Below are 17,797 nucleotides of genomic sequence, written 5' to 3'. Positions count from 1 at the left end.
GCCACTCAATTTTCTTTTTCACTTTCTCTAAAAGACAGCAGGATTTAATTCTGCCACTGACAAGGGGCCTTAGAATGAGGATAGAAGATTAAGTCCAAATGTAGTTCTGAGAACGAGACAGGGGAAGCTTTTCACAACATTTCCTTTGAAATGGTTGTTTACATAAAGTGCTGACCTTCATGAAGTAGAAAGTGAACACTGTTTGAGAAAAGAGAGAGAGTAAACCTAGATATAAGCAAAAGATAACTTGCTGATGAGATGAGTCACCTGAGACCATTGGTTGCATAGCTTGCAGCTGTACAAGGTAAATGAAGGCAGATCTTTTCTGCTGCTCCACTGGCAGGAAATGTGAATGGCATCAGGGAGGGGCATCAGCATGCTCTTTGGCCACAAGTAAATTATGTCAAAGAAAGAACCAGTTTATAAAACAACACAGAGCAGCCACCCGTGATATTGCTTGTGCTTAAGTGATCCAAGGATATCATTCAAGGACAGGTTAAAAGACAGTCAGAGCAGCACAGCCAATTCCAGGCAGCCAGCTTGGGAGTCTTGTTAAAAGGGAGAAAATTCTTCTGCTTCTTCCCCCCACCTCCAACTTTGGGAAGGAATCCTGTTTAGATTTTCTACCAAAGGTGTGTCTGATTTTTCTCATGAAATTGGGAGAGGGAAGCTACCTTTGAATCATAAATGCTGGGTCAATCAAACAGAACTGCTAAAGCGATGTTGGGATAAATGTGTTTTCATGAACTTTCCTGCATGACAGTGAAATCAAGTTTTAGCTTCAAAGCTTGGGAAATCTAGAGAATGGTATGTCTCATAGAAGCTTCAGGTGCTACAGGAACTGTTCGGATGGTCTTAATTTCTGGAGAAGGTTTTCAAGGATTCAGAAAGATAAAAAGCTTTTCAATAAATTTCATAATCATGTCAGATCAGGCTATTTTAGGGATTAGAGGAAAGAGATTTAGACATACAGTAGCTTGGCTTACCTTAAATAAAGGATTTGAATACACTTAAGATGTAAAAGGTTGAATTCTGAAGGCATCATGGAACAAAGCAGCTAATTTCAGCTGCACAGTATCTTACTGGAGTGCAGATGATAAGTGTGATACCAGGTATTGCTTTGGTGTGGTAAAATTAACTGATTCTGTCTTTCCCAACTTGGTGCTTACAGTACTCCGTGAATTAGAATCAGATAGCCCAAACCTTCACTGTCTGTAATTCTCTTCCAGTTGATTGTTTTGAGGGCAGAAACAGTTCATAAGCTGACCTTGCATCTTTTATGCCAGCACTCTTCTATACTCACAGTGTGTGGAACTAATTCCCACCAAATGCTATATGGGGTTTGCATTATGCCTACGAAAGACCATAACTTTGTGCATTGCATCATGCATGTGCCCCCTATGCATCCTTTAACAAAAGCTGTGGCTCCTTGGAAACTCAAAAGGTCAGCAGGCCATCAACCAAATTGGCATTAATGTCAATAGCAGAAACAGAGGTACAAAATTTAGGTTTTGCCCAATTTTCCTCTTCGCTTTTTGTTGGCGCCAACATTCAACCTTTTACATCTTAAATGTTAAATGTATTCAGTGATGTAAAAGAAAGAAGACAAAAAGTACAGCAAACAAGAACAAAAGAAAATCCAGAGAATTGTTTAGATATTTATTTGGATACAGGTGGGTTGGGAGAGGGGGTACCAGATTAAGAATGCTTGGTTGAGGTATTGGATTCTTCAAAAATCAAAAAGGGAACAGCACAGCAACAGAATATTAACTGAACTGAAATTATGAAATGGAGTTGAAGTATTATCGAAAGCTCAGCTAATGTATGAAGGGCAAAATGTTAATAATAGCAATATTGGCAGTGAATTGCAAGATGTTTGATGTCAGAACACTGGTGGTAAGCTTGACTCTATCGAATCTAATTCTAATATTCCCAAAACAGATTAAGGGGAGGAGAGTCATGACCCAAAAAATAAGGCTGAGAATGGGAACTGGGAACATCTTCAGATACTAATTTGATGAGATTAGTTTTGTGAGTGCAAACTCTTTGGATGAACTAATTATGTATATGTGACAGAGACTATCTTCTCCATATGCAGAACATGAATGGGCTCATCTTCCTTCTTCCAATTTGAGACTTCATTTGTCCAAAACTGGCATGTAATAGACTACCAAGGTGCCATATTGCAATGATTAAGGCAGTGATTCAGGTTTGCATCCTGCTCAGCTGTGAAGTTCACTGACTTATATCTAATTTTGTCACATTCACTTAGTCTATGATACATCACAACACTCTAGTACAGGGGTCTCCAACCTTGGGAAGTTAAGACTTGTGGATTTCAACTCCCAGAATTCCTCAGCCAGCTGGGAGTTGAAGTCCACAAATCTTAAAGTTACCAAGGTTGGAGATCCCTGCTCTAGTAAAAAGAATGGGGAGAAATCAACTGTACGTCTTGAGCTGATTGGAAAGAATTTTACTCAACAGATAATTTAAATACAACATGATTTCCCCATTAGTATAATGATCTGTGCAGGTTCACATATGCAAATGTAGACATTACCAAAATGCATCTCAGGGTCATAGGAATCTAGATATAAATTGCTAACGATTTTTTTTAGGAAGATATGCTTACCTGCTTAAAAGATACATAATTTATGCATCAGTTCTCCCATTTAACTAGAAAGCATGGTATTCACTAAACAGTTAGACTACTATTCCCATAAGGCATCTCTTGAGGAAATAACGTTTAACCCTGTAAATGCTGCATGTTCTTACATACAATGCTACTAAGAGTGTTGTATTAACCCTGTAAATGCTGTATACACTAACATAGTTCCTAATTCCTAAACTAGATATAAAATGGAGCAGCTGAATATATACTGGTCTAGCACATGTTCCTTGCCAGTTATGGGGAAATGTTCCTTATGATGGTGACTTGCTAGAGTTTATGGTATTCAGTTCTTTGCAACATTTAAAACAACTGGACTAGTTTAGAGGAATTTTTGGCTTTGCTCCCAGAGGCTAAAGTTATAAGGCTGAAAAATGCCATTCATTTCTACTGTTCAAAACTTACTATTTTTTCATTTTCCATAGAGAAATTCCCAAGCATCACTTTTTATTTTTTTCCCCTTGAGTAAATAGAGAGATTGTTGGCAGAAGAGTTTTCCTGGAGAATCAGGAAGAGCTTTGTCAAAAGCCTCAGCTGAATGACAATAATTTAGTATCATTTACTCATTTGACCCAATCTTTTGAACTTCATCGGTGATCCACAATGCTTACTGGGGATTCTAGCAAGATTCATGAGAAACATATGGAAAGAGTCCAAAAAGAAAAAAATCCATGGAGCATGGGAGGAGGAATCCATGGAATATATACCTCCTTTCCACTTTCCACTTCATCCCTTTAAAAAAAAGGCAACATCTCTTGAGAAAGTGTTTTTTTTATTACTAATCATAGATGATTTCTCCAATTTCACAGCCTTCTTCATGACTGTGAAGTTGGAGAAAGTATATATGATTAGTCTTCTTCATAGTCTTCCAACCAATTTCTCTTCAGCTCCAGCCTTGTTAACTGTCTAAGTTCCAAGAAGGTCCATCAAGTACTCATATATGTTGAGACAATCTTCAGAAAAGACTAGGCAAATACATGGAGAGCTACTAAGCAATGAGGGCCTTATAAACGTTGAATCCTATAATATATCCATGATATTAAAAAAGCAGATGCAAAAGTATTCTGGGGCAAAATTGGTAAAATCAAAATGTGTCAAGGAAAGGGGATTCAATACATAATTCAAAACATTAGCACACACTCTTTATATCAGGGCTGAAAACTGCACAATTTTTTTTTCAGGTTGTGCTTATAAAAATGATGGAAGTGAAAGGCAATCAGACACTGGTTACTGATTTTATCCTGGTTGGGTTTACAACAGACCCATTTCTACGCATAATCTTCTTTGTGCTGTTCTTGGCCTCCTATAACCTAACGCTGACTGGGAATCTGGTCCTCATAAGCCTCATCTACCTAGACTCCCATTTGCACACACCCATGTACTTCTTTGTGGGCAGTCTTTCCTTCCTGGATATATGGTACTCCTCGGTCTACACTCCTCGGATCTTATTTGACTGTGTTTCTAACAACAACCACATGTCCCTTGCTGGTTGCGCAGCCCAGTTCTTCTTCTCTGCTGGTTTGGCCTACACTGAATGTTTCCTATTGGCCTTCATGGCCTATGACCGCTTTGTGGCCATCTGCAATCCACTCCTTTACCACACTGCCATGCCCAAGAAGCTCTGCATCCAGCTGGTGATAGGAGCTTATTCAGCTGGCTTTGCCAATGCAATTGTACACACTGGCAACACTTTTCGGCTACGTTTCTGTGGGAATAATGTGATCAACCATTACTTCTGTGATGGGCCACCACTTGTTAAAATGTCCTGTGATGACACAGGTGTCCATGAACTCATTGAAACTACTGTATTGGGTGCCAATTTGCTAGTACCCACAGCTATCACTGTGAGCTCATACACTGGCATTGGAGCAGCCATAGTTCGCATCCAATCAGCTGAAGGGAAACGCAAAGCCTTCTTCACTTGCTCAGCTCACTTGATGTCAGTGTCCCTCTTCTATGGTTCCATTTTCATCATGTACCTCATACCCAACTTTCATCACACTCCAAATAGAGATAAGACGAATTCCTTGTTCTATACGGTAGTCAACCTTCTTGCCAACCCTTTCATTTACAGCTTACGCAACAAAGATGTGAAGGCAGCCTTCAAGAAAGTCTGGGGGAGATTCATAGCATCCAAATGAATACTGGTGAAACTCTCTCCAGACAAATTTCACATAGGCTGAGACTCAGTTTATAGTATCAACTTCCTTCCTTCCTTCTTTCCTCCCTCCCTCCCTCCCTCTCTGCTGGCCAAGGGAGCCATCTCCAAAACCTCCATAATTATTTTTATTGTTTACCATACACATGTCTTCCCAGTCCTTTTCCTACCTGAAAGCATTTCAAAATTTATTACATGGGAAGGGAAATAGAATGGAAATACAGCAGGCATGAGTATGGGCATGTATGGATGAACCATGTGCTTAATTTTCTCCCAAACTCTACCCAATATTTGGGAATGGCCTCAGGGGTCTTCCCTCAGAGCCCTTTTCACAACCATGTTCACATATATGTTCCTCCACTGATGTAAATATTTTAAAAAGTCCACCAGCCTAAGCTGCAATGCCCCCAAACTGAGGCCTATCCTGCTTCAGAAATCTGGCTTGACAGGCCTTACTTGTTTTGTGTGGGATAATTTAAAAGCAACTCTTGATATATTTCTTCAGCTTCACTTCCTTCCCTACCAAGGATCTCCTTAACTGAACACAGACAGCTGGGATCCAGGGTTGGCCACCTTTCAACTCACCAGAGTGACAGTATAGAGCAACTGTATAGTCTGTGCAGTAACCTGTCATTTAGTTTGTTGTCAAACAGTGTTGCACTCTTTGCATTGGCTGAAGCAGAAAAGATCTATTTCTCCCTTTTCTATCAACATTTTTTTCCTTTTGTATATTCAATATTTCAATTTTAATAGCCTGTTGTTTTTCAAATCCACATTTGAATCAATATTAGCTTCACTAGTAAATATGTTTCTTCTTGAATGGATGTTCTAAAAATCTATTGAAATTTTTGTTTTTTAGAAAAACTGTCTTCTTTTTTTGTTAAAATTATTTATTTATTTGATTTATATGCCTCATGTGTCACTTTTCACTAAATAAAATCGTATACACAAAAAAGGCCAAAACAAAGAAAAGATACATATTGTTATCTGGATATTTTTTTTAGAATTTAGTTTGGACATTTGGTACTTATTTCTGTTTGGATTGGGCTACTTGCTATTATTATTTTTATTATTATAGTTCAACATATTTAGAGCAATGGTGTATTCTGTACCAGTAAACCGTCATTCAGTCTATTGTCGAACAGCGTGTTGCACTCTGCATTGATTGAAACAGAAAATAGCTATTTCCACATTTTCAATGCACCCTTCCTCCTTTCTTCAGACATTCAACAATAAAACCCCAGGAAGAATCTTGCATCTGAGTAAATTCAGATCTGTAAAATCATTTTAGCAGTTTTTCATTTCGTTCTCTTGTTCTTACTGTTGTTATTTTTATTATTGTTATTGCCATTAGTTGTGGATTGTGAGCCATTAGACATTTTAGGCCCTGCTGACTTGTAGTTGGTATTCCGATTCATGAATATTTGTCTTTATCAGAAAACTTCACTTTTAAGTAGGTGTCAAATGTTCTTCTGCAAATTGTGGGTGGAATGTGGGATACATACTTTTGACCAATTACTGTGCAATGTTTTTTTTCTCATTGTTACTATTATTATTGCTTACATTATTTTACCAGAAATAGAATTTTGCCACCTTAATTCACAATATTGGCAGCATAATCACACAAAGCAACCTTTGATGGCTGACTGTGGATTGGATGCTTCAACTGCTTCCAAGAAACCTGTGATGCTCTCATCTTTGATGGAGGCCGTATCTGAAGCTACATCCACATCATATTCCTATCAAAAACTTCATGATGTTATTTATTTATATAAGAGACACATGACTCTTTATCTCTTCTCACGAAAAGGGTGTGATTAAAAATCTATTAAAAAGTTTTTTAAAAAAACACCTCTGTTCTTTGTTTTTGTTGTTAAATTTAATTATTTATTTATAATGTTGATATATGTTCCATTTCAGTGTTCATTAAATAAAATGTACATGAAAAAAGACCCAAAGCGGTTGTAAAAAATTTTCCCCAAAATCCATTTTGTCTAAAACTTTCAACAAAAATTGCCAGTTCAATTGATCAAAAGCCTTTTCAGCATCTAAAAAGATTAGCGCAGCAGAGATCTGGTTGTGCCTTTCCAAAAACTCTAACACATCAACTATATGTCTCACATTAGTTTTCATTTGTCTTCCACTAATAAACCCCGTTTGGTCCCCATGAATCACCTGTTGCAGAACCCTCATCAGTCTATTAGCCAAAACCTTAGCAAATATCTTATAATCTGTATTTAAAAGCGATATCGGTCTGTAATTTTTAACTAAAGTAGCATCCTGGTCTTCCTTCGGAATCAAAGAGATAAAAGCTGTTCTCCAAGACGGGGGCACCTTTCCCCCCCTCTGGATTGTCTGGAACAGTTCCTTTAACGGTTTTATCATCTCTAATTGTAAGTTTTTATAATAGGCCGCAGTCAAGCCATCAGTGCCTGGTGCTTTATCCACCTTCAGTTCCTTAATAGCTGTAAAAATTTCTTCTTCTGTAATCAGTTGGTTAATCCCCTCTTTTTGTACTTGCGTAAGAACCGGGATGCTAGCCTTCTCCAAATACGTATCAATATCTTTTGCATTAATGTCCTCTTTAGTATATAATTTCAAATAAAAATCCACAAAGGCATCCTTAATAAGATTCTGTTGATACACAACCCTTCCTTTATACTCAATCTTATCTATATTAGATGCCCTTTGTTTTTTCCTCAGTCTATAAGCCAACCATCTGCCTGGCTTATTAGCATTGCAAAAAGTATTATGCCTAGCAAACCGCAGATTGGTCGCCACTTGATCAGCCATTAATTTATCAAATTGTCCTCGTAACAGTCTAATAGCCTCCTTGATCTTCACCTCCTCTGGGTTCAAAATCAAAGCCTTTTCTTTTTCCTTTATTTCATTCTCCAGTTCTTTCCTTCTAGTTTCCACTGCACGTCTATGTCTATTATTCATATATATCAACACCCCTCTCATATAGGCCTTGCTAGCATCCCAAACCATATCCATAGAGGTACCCTTATTCATATTCATCTCAAAAAAATCCTTCATCCGCTGTTTGCATTCTTCCACATTTCTCTGATTTCTAAACAAATTCTCATTTACGCGCCATGAGCGTCTATCTCCTCTTTCCTTATCAATCTCCAACCACACTGGACTGTGATCAGAGATAATTCTTGCGCAGATTTTCACCTTTTTAGTTCTCAAAAGAAGATCATTAGTCAACAAAATAAAATCAATCCTCGAAAAAGATTGGTGTCTATCAGAATAAAATGTATAATCCTTCTCCTGCAAATGTCTCTCACGCCAAATATCTCGCAATTCCAGGTCATCCTTCATTTCAAAAAAGGATTTAGGCAGTCTAGCGTGACTTGGAATGCGTTTAAAGGCTCCAGCCTTATCCAACTGTACATCCATAACTCCATTCCAGTCCCCCATAAAAATAAAGGATTTATAATCCAACTGGGTAAGCTTTGTATGAAGTAAACTAAAAAAGTCAGCTTGTTGTTGATTTGGAGCATATAATCCAACTAAAAGCGTCTTTTTACCTTCAAACAACAGCTCGATCATAACATATCTTCCATGCTTATCTGCTTCAATTAGGTCCGCTGTTAAGGCACTTTTAACATAAACAACCACTCCATTTTTCTTATTCTCTGCAGAAGCAACAAATTGCGTACCCAGCCTCGAGTTCAATAAATACTTTTGATCCAAAACTCTAATATGCGTTTCTTGCAGGCATATAACATCTATCTTAAATTGTTTTAAATATTGAAAAACTTTCTTCCTCTTCTGCGGTGAGTTTAGTCCATTAACATTCCAGGTTAAAAATTTAGTTGCCATGTATATCCCCGAAAAGCTCTTGGACCACAGCTTTGATAGGACTGGTTACTTTAGGCCGTGCTCCTCCCACAGCTTGGCTATGAATGCGTTGTGAAGAATCTGAAGACTTTTGCTGATCTTGTTCTTTTATTTTCTTTGCTCGTTTTAAAGCAGCACGCGTCACTCTTTGCTCTCTAGGATCATCCAAAGAGATTGTAGCTTGATCTCCTCCAGCACCATTTTCCTCTGTTTCCTCCTCTTGTTGTTCTTCTTCTCCAGATCCCTTTCCAGCTTCCAGGAGCGTTAATGGGGTTGCTTTTAAGACATTATTGTAGAAATCACGTGCTTGTTTCACAGTAATCAGCCGATACCTTTTACCTTCATACATCACCATCAGCCCCTCTGGAATCTCCCATCTGAACCTTATATCTCTTTGCTTGAGCTCTTGCACAAGAAATGTATAGTCCTTTCTTCCCCTTAAAATCCTTGGAGGAATTTCTTTTAAAACCAAGACTTCTTGTTCAGCAATCACAACCTTAGCATCATAGGCAGCTTGTATAACTTGATCTCTAATTTCTCTTTTTGCAAAATAAACCACCACATCTCTAGGCAACTTTCTCTGTCTGGCAATCCATGAATTCACCCGAAACACTTTATCCATAGCTGCTCTTATTTCAGATGCTGGCTGGTTGAATACCCCTTCGAGAGCCTCAGAGATCAGCTGCTTTAAATCTTCTTTAACATTCTCTTTTAAGCCTCTAATTCTGACAGCAAACTGCATCTGGTAATATTGGGCATGGCTTAACTCCCTTTCCAACTTGCCTCTTTCAATTTCATTCTCCCGTGCTTTTACTTCTAGTATAGCATTCCTTTGAGCCAAATCATCCACTTTTTCATCTAAATCTTCCACACATTCCGCCACTTTATGCACTGAAGTCAAAATGTCTACCTTCATCACGCTGTACTTCTGTTCCATCCTCTCTTCCATTCTTTCCTCAAATTTCTCCAATTTCTCCTCCATCTGTGCAAATTTATCAGCAATTGATTGATTAATTGATTCCAAAAGTACCTGGGCATGTTTATCCAAGGCATCTCGCAAATCCTTCGATGTCAGCACTTCAGGAGGGTGCAATGCCTGTAGTGATGATTGTTGCACCGGCGAGGATCCTCCACTCCGAAGAGTTTTAGAGGGAGGTTTAGCCGCCATCTTTTAATCCTCAATTATGACGCACTTTCAATTAAAGTTTAAAAAGTCCAACAAGTTAGAGAGTACAGTAAAATAGTCCTCTTCACCTTTTCCTCTTGTACCGCTCTGCCTGCTCCTTTAAATCATAGTCCTTTCTTCAGGCAGGGATGGTTCGCAGACGCCTGGCTCTGCTCCAGGAAGTTCGGAGCAGAGACGACGGCCAGCTGGGAGCAACCCAGGCTTCGGGGGAGTTCGATCCTTCAGCCGCCCAAGCTCCAAGCTCAGGCGGCCTCGGAGAACTCTACCCCTACCTGGGGCCTCACCCCCTCCTCTTCTCCCGAGGAGGGGGCTTCAATTTCGCCCGAACAGCTGATCGGCGCTGTTTCGGGCGAAAAAACAAACAGCTGAGCCGCGGGCAGCCAGGGGAGGCTGTCTTCGGCGCCGCGCCGCCACCGGAAGTCCAAATTATAGTTAATTTGCCCGAATTATAGTTAACAATAGTTTGACAACAGTATGTAATATTGAGAAGGGCACAAGGCAAGGGTGTCCGCTATCGCCCTTGTTATTTGTATTAACATTAGAGATATTATTGGTTAAGATTCGGAATTCGGAAAAAATTAAGGGGATACAAGTTGGAGATCAGGATTACAGATTGAGAGCATTTGCAGATGATCTGGTTGTTACAGTGACCCAGCCAGAGAACTCTGTTGTGGACCTGATGGAGATAATAACACAATATGGGAAGGTTTCTGGATTTAAAGTAAATATACAGAAAACTAAAATTTTGGCTAGAAATATGACAGTTTCGCAGAAGGCTCTCCTAGAAGGATTAACTGGATTTGAGATTGTTAAAAGGGTTAAATATTTGGGGGTGATTTTGTCGCCCTCTAATACAAAGCTATATAAAAATAATTATGAAAAGTTATGGGGGAAAATTCAAAAAGAACTGGAGAGTTGGGAAAAATTGCAATTGTCTTTGTTGGGACGGATTGCAGCAGTGAAAATGAATGTCCTGCCCAAATTTTTATTCTTATTTCAAATGATACCGATTCTTAAGAAAGACTCTAACTTGGAGGAATGGCAGCATGGTATCAATAAATTTGTGTGGGCAGGGAAAAAGCCACGAGTTAAACTTAAGATTATGCAGGATACTCGTGAGAGAGGTGGCCTTAAAATGCCTAATTTTAAATTATATTATGAAGCTGCTGCACTAGTAGGAATAAGTGATTGGATTAATTTGACACAATCGAGGTTATTAAATCTTGAGGGCCATGATCTGTTGTTTGGCTGGCATGCATATTTGTTGTATGATAAGAAGGTAGATACTGTGTTTAGGATGCATATTTTAAGACAGGCATTGCTGAGAGTTTGGAAGAAGTATAGACATAAGTTAAGCAGCAAGATACCATTGTGGGCAATCCCAAAACACGCAATAGAAAATATACATGCTGGTTTCAAACATGATGAGACTACTTACAAGGAAATTTTAAGTTTGGAAAGGAATATTTGGTGCTTGAAATCATATAGTTTCTTGCGAGAAGAGAAGGTTGTTCAGACTTGGTTTCAATATATTCAGTTACAGGCCAGGTGGAAAGAAGACCAAAAAAATGGATTTGCAAAGACTGATGAAAATTTGATAAAGCAAATTAGAAATCAAGGACCAGCACATATTAAACGGATATATCTTGCATTGATAGAGATCGATTCAGAAACAGAGCTTGTTAAGGATTGTATGATAAAATGGGCCCAAAACATTCAGGAAGTTATTACAATGGACACGTGGGAAAAGATCTGGGTGAGGAATGTAAAATTCACTCAAGCTCAAAGTCTAAGAGAGAACTTTTACAAAATGTTTTATAGATGGCATCTAGATCCTAAAAAGCTTGCAAGTATGTATCCGAATTATCAGCCTAAATGTTGGAGGTGTGGTGATGAAGAGGCAACATATTTTCACATATGGTGGACATGTAAAAAGGTCAAGGCTTTTTGGATAAAAGTCTGGTGGAATATGCAGAAGATTTTTAAACGGAGGATAAAGTTTTGTCCGCAATTTTTTTTGTTGGGAATAATTGTTGACGCTACAGTTGTGGACTCTAAGTTGATGTTGAATTTAGTTACGGCAGCAAGACTTTTGATAGGTCAATATTGGAAGAAAGAGGAACTGCCGACTATACAAGAGTGGATTTTAAAGGTTTCCGACTTGGCAGAGATGGCGAAGATTTCGGCCTATTTGAAAGATTACTCGCAAGAACATTATATTATGGAATGGAGAAAATGGATTGAGTTTATCCAGAATAAGTATAGGGTCAAGAAGTTTTATCTAGCATTTGAATAAGTCTTCTTTCGTTTTCTTTTTTCTTTTTTTATTTTGTCTTCTATATATATTTAATAATGCTAAGTTTTGTTTGATCCTATATAAGTTAGAGAGTGATGGATTTTAGAATTTATAGTTGTTAGTATATGGTTGTTTATGATTGCTTTTTTATATATATATACCTTGTATTTAGCTCTGGGAAGTCCGGGGGGGGGAGGGGGGTTGGGGGGAGGTGGGGGGGAGGAGGGAGGGGGGGAGGGGGGGGAAGGGGGGAGGTAGGGAGGGGAGGAGGGAGGGGGAAGGGGGTTTTTTAAAGGAAAACTGTATTTTTAAAACTTTTCAATAAAAAAAAAAAAGAAAAAAAGAAAAAAGACCCAAAGCAAAAAGAAATTTGGATTTTTTAAAAAATATTTTAAATTGGATATTGTTACTCATTTCTGCTTGGATCATTTTAGCTGCTATTTTTATTAAAAGTTTCTCTTTTTCCCCCCCAAAAAACTTACATTCTAAGCTTCTGCTTTGTTGTATGATTTACATTGTATTTAATGGAACCAGTCCTGCTTGAATTTACTGCACAGACTTCTACTTTGAATGTGTACTCCTAGTTTTGTATTGCTGCAGTCTCCAATTTTAGTCTCCTAATCCTCCCCTACTCAGCAGGGTTCTCTTTGCTACTTTTTTTATTCGTTTATTTACTTATTCAATTTCTATGTATATCACCCAATTCAAACAAATAACCTTGGCCCAAGTCTACAAGTTTAAAATAATTAAAGCAAATCATGTGGTAAATCTCCAAGTGTCGTGTTGCAAGAATGGGCAGCAAATAAATTTAATAAATAAACAATTTTTTTAAAAAAAACATTAAAACAATAAAAACACCCACAAAATATTTACAAATATAAACAGCAGCCATGATGATTAGTCTGGTAATGGTGAAGCCAAGTAGGCAGGGCTCTTCTCACATTCCAAGTACATAGACAAGTTTTTAGAGCTTTACAGGAAGCTAACAGGGTTGGGGCCATTCCGATCTTTGAGAGGATATTCCATAAGGCAAGGGATAGAGCAGAAAAAGGCCGACCAGTCAGCACTGTTTTCGGCTCATGGGATCTGAAGCATGTAAAATCTGTTGGATGTGATTGGATGATTAGAAAGTCTTGGAGAAAGAGGTCCCTTAGGTAACTTGGTCCCAAGCCAAATGGATTCTTGCCACTGTTGGCACATACCTTCATAAATTGTGAGGGTTCCCCTTTCCTTCTGGGATCAAAGATTATATTCTGAATATATTGGACAATAAGAAGAATACACTTTGAAGGATAAGCATGAGATTTTTTAAAATTGGCAATATAAAAAGTATTGGTGTGTGTCATTATGTCCTATGGTCTTGTGAATAACTCACATATGTTTGGAAAAAATATTCTAACATACGAGGGCAATTCGGAAATAAACCTCTGTTTGGTTATCAATGACAGATACTCACAGATACAGAACTTTTATTATACACATTAGAAACATTACATTACTTTTTGACATACTTGCCATTCAAATTGAGGCACTTGTCATAATGTCTTACAAGGGTTGAAATTCCTTAGTAGTAGCTGCTCGGTGCCAAATCTGGGCTATGGGGGGTGGTGTCTGTGTGTGATCAAAAACATCCCAAAGGAACTGCTTCAAAAGTTCTTGGGTGTGTCTAGCTGTGTGCGGGCGAACATTATCATGAACCAACACCACAAGTGGTGCCATAGAAAATCCCACCAACTGTGAAGATGCCAAAGGGGTACTGTTAGTGAAGTTCATGGAGTGTGGTTTGACCATTAGTTCAGAGGTTTACTGTGAAACATTATGAAAACTCAGATGAGTCATCCATAACAAACATCGAGGCATGCTGTCTTCTGGTGTGGTGTTGGTTCACGATAATGCTCACCTGCACACTGCTAGATGCACCCAAGAACTTTTGAAGCAGTTCTGTTGGGATGTTTTTGATCACACACACACCCCAATAGCCCAGGTTTGGTGCCAAGTGACTATTACTAAGAAATTTTAAATCTTGTAAGATGCTATGACAAGTGCCTCAATTTGAATGGCAATTATGTCGAAAAGTGATGTAATGTTGTAGTTTTCTAATATGTATAATAAAAGTTCTGTATCTGCAAGTGTCTATCATTGATAACCAAACAGAGGTTTATTTCTGAATTGCCCTCATATACAGATTTATTATATGCTGTATAATTTATTACATGACATTAAATTATTACCCAAACTTTTGGGATAGAATTATTTTCAAGAGATATGGTTTATTTGCCATGGGTTGTTCCTGAAGGAATTATTTTGGGAAACTGGAAAAGGAGTATTATTTTATTATGAAGGGTAGGATTTAAGGGATATATAACCTATCTCCATAGTGGTGAACCTATGGCATGCGTGCCACAAGTGGCACGCAGAGCCCTCTCTGTGGGCACTTGTGCTGTCACCCCAGTCCTAGGCCTCCAGTTGGGTTTTATAAAACCTTTTCACTTTAGGCCTCCGCCGCCATGTGCAAAAAAAAAAAGTTTCAATCAATCAATTAATTTCAACTTCTTTTGGGGAAAAAAAGATCTTGCAAAGTTGGAATTGATTGATTGAACTTTTTAGTCCCACCCAGTCCGCAGTTACCATCACAACTACACCCACCCAATGGGCCATGGGCACCAAACTGGCCACACCCAATGGGCCACGCCCACCCAGCACTCGACGATACATAAGTGCGTTTTGGGTTGCAGTTTGGACACTCAGTCTCTAAAAGGTTCATCATCACTGACTTATCTGTTTTTGAAAAGACAATTATACCCATTAATGCAAAAATTACATATTCTATCTGTTTTCCTTTTTCTGTATTTTTGTAAACATTCTGTAAGCAAATAAATAATGATAATAATTCAAAAGGGTTCACTATGATCAAATATATATTTCAAAGATTTGTTTTCTAGAGATGGCCTGAGAAAGTGATGATTGCAGCTAAATTTCTAAGTGCCCTCAAGGTGGAGGATGATTGTTTATCTGGAGAATTCAAGAAGCTTCGGGGGTGATTTTTCACTTTTTTTTCCTGGGTGAAATACCCTATGGAAGATTTAGAAAAAAAACTTTTGGTAGTAATAATAATATCTCCACTTCATATCATCAAGAGGGATAATTTAATCTAAATGCTTCCACGGGGAACTGGGGCTGCCAAATTTGAAGGAGGGATGTGGACACTTTATTCAGAAAAGCATAATGCTCCCACATAGGTTGATCTGTTGCCTTGTCGAACAGACATAGCAGGAAAATATACTCAGCTTCATCCAGGTAAGTTTGGGATATCTGGGAATAATTTAATAGCTGTCCAACAGGATTCTATGGTTATCGCAGTTAGGACTTGACCAATGCTTACAAATCTCCTTTTTGTTCCCTCTGGTTGTAAAGGGTCTCAGAGCCATGCACCAACCCATCCATTCTTGCCCTTCTCTGAATAGAAGGTGTTCATAAGTTGTTCATTTTCTGATTTCTGCTTCCTCCAGAAGCAGCTCCATGCATCATGTGCATGACGGTCACTTCTTCCAACCCTTTCTCTAAAGGAATGCTGGAGTCAATCCTGCCTCTGACAAGAGACTTTGAATGGGAGATGAAAGCCAAAGTCCAGGCAGAGCTCTGAGAAATGACAGAGAAAACTTTTTATATTACTTCTTTGAAGTATTTAATTACCTAAATGGCTGACTTCCATGAAGCAGAAAGAGAGCTGCTCACACCTTTGAGGAAAGGGGACACTAATCTAGACCTAAGCAGAAGATGGCAACACCCTGATGACATGAGTCTCAGGAAGAACCTTGGCTGACAGCCATGCAGTTGCACAAGGGGAGAGAGGGCAGATCTTCTCTGCTGGTCCACAGAATGGAAAAAAGTTCATTTAGTGGGACCGGGATGGGTGTGGGGTGGGGAGTGACTGGTACTTTCAATCAATTTCATGTCCCGTGGCTTCAAAGTGTTGGACCAGGGATGAAGTTTGTTCTCCTTTTCTGAGTGAGTTTTTGTGCTCTTCAATGCGTGCACTTATTCTTCTGTTGGTCTGTCCGATGTATGTGGTGGGGCACATAAAATTTTAAAATTGATTTTAAAAACACCAAAACTATCGCCAAAATTGAACATTTTAACAACAGAATAATCAGAGAAGCCATTGAGATAGAAAAACGCCCCCACAGCATAAACAAACGAGATGATACCTATCGCCTACCAACCATTTGGAAACCCGCCTTGATTGACAGACGAGTCCCAACCACCAAGAATGATAGACCCAAAGTCATGATAACACCACATGACATCACCACCACACAACCATTCAAAAAGCAAATCCGAACCCACAATGATAACGAGGCACAACCACAAAACAGAAACCTAACTACAGCGGCAACATCAGCCACTTTAAACCCCTCCAAACCACACAATAAGCAAACTGACACCCACTATAAAAACATGGCACCACCACAAACACGAAGCCGAACAAAAGCAGCACAACTCACCAGCTCAGGTCTAAGGCTGGCAGCTGAGACCAGCCCATCCACTCATAACACACCCCCACCCAATCAGAACACACCCACCATTCAAAACACACTCCCACCCAATCAGAGCATACCTCCACCCACAGAACACACCCCCTCTGGCAGTTAAAAAAGAGGAACAAACAGCCACATGCTTCTCCCAGAAGAAGGAAGCAGAAGCTACCAGCCTGATGATGACGGATGGGATTCCGTCGAAACTATATATATATATGTTTTGGGCTATGATTATTACGCTCATATTAATTATTTTTTAAACAATTGAACGTTTTCTTCCGCAACTATATATAAATGCTTTAGATTCCCCTACTAAGTGATGTGTTATATACCAAGGAACCATTTCTTATCCATACTTGGTTAAACTTCTCCTAGGAATATATACTCCCTATTCTTCCATTGCTGTGTATTCTCCCAAGTCTATTTGGTCTGTAATGATTCGCTTTTCTAGTGTTGTGTCAGAGGGACTCTTGTCACTGTCAGTATATTTCTTCATATATTGTCATGCTTTTCTTAATATTCTATAGGGCCATATCCAATAAAAATATTTGTGGTTTTAATTCAAATTTTATTATCAGAGATTTATGGATGTATTGGTGTATTTCTTTGCCATACTGTTGAGTTTTTTTGCATGACCAACACATCTGTTAAAATGTTCCCTTTTTGTTGTGGCAGTTCCAATATTTATTGTTGTATGATTTTGAATCCTGGCAATTGCTGACAAGAGTTATAAATCAGCAATCAAACATTTTGAACCAATTTCTCCACAAATTGTAACTTGAGGTCAATGTTACTGTTTTTTTTCTATAGTTCTTCCCATTGTTGCCTCGTATTCCCTCTTTAAAATTTTGCATCCTTTTTATCATGGAATTTTTAATTGGTTCTTTGTATCATATTTGCAAAAGAATTTGTAAATATGACCTAATAAATTATCTTTATTCTGTATAAGCCTTTCAGATTCTGCATTACCATGGTTTCTCCAAATTCACAATCCAGTCTTCTTCATGATCTTCCTTCCAGTTTTCATCAGGTCCAATCTTGTTAACTGTCTGAGCCTGCCTTCATTTGAGGTCTAAATTCTCAAACTCATACCAAACATGTC

At 38.5% G+C, this 17,797-nt stretch overlaps 1 protein-coding gene across 1 annotated transcript; it reads left to right on the top strand.

Moving 5' to 3' along the window:
• Positions 1-3,867: 3,867 nt before the first annotated feature.
• LOC308659335 (olfactory receptor 9G4-like) lies at positions 3,868-4,809 on the top strand (the record flags this gene model as incomplete). The annotated part of the gene is made up of 1 exon (XM_081312856.1): positions 3,868-4,809. One exon carries the CDS (start codon positions 3,868-3,870, stop codon positions 4,807-4,809), a length of 942 nt encoding a protein of 313 aa, XP_081168982.1.
• Positions 4,810-17,797: the final 12,988 nt, after the last annotated feature.

This window comes from Vipera berus (assembly GCF_964194415.1).
Source record: "Vipera berus genome assembly, chromosome: 1".
Classification (NCBI taxonomy): Eukaryota; Metazoa; Chordata; class Lepidosauria; order Squamata; family Viperidae; genus Vipera; species Vipera berus.
Note: the sequence above shows the minus strand (reverse complement) of the source record. Positions and strands in the feature narration are given on the sequence as shown.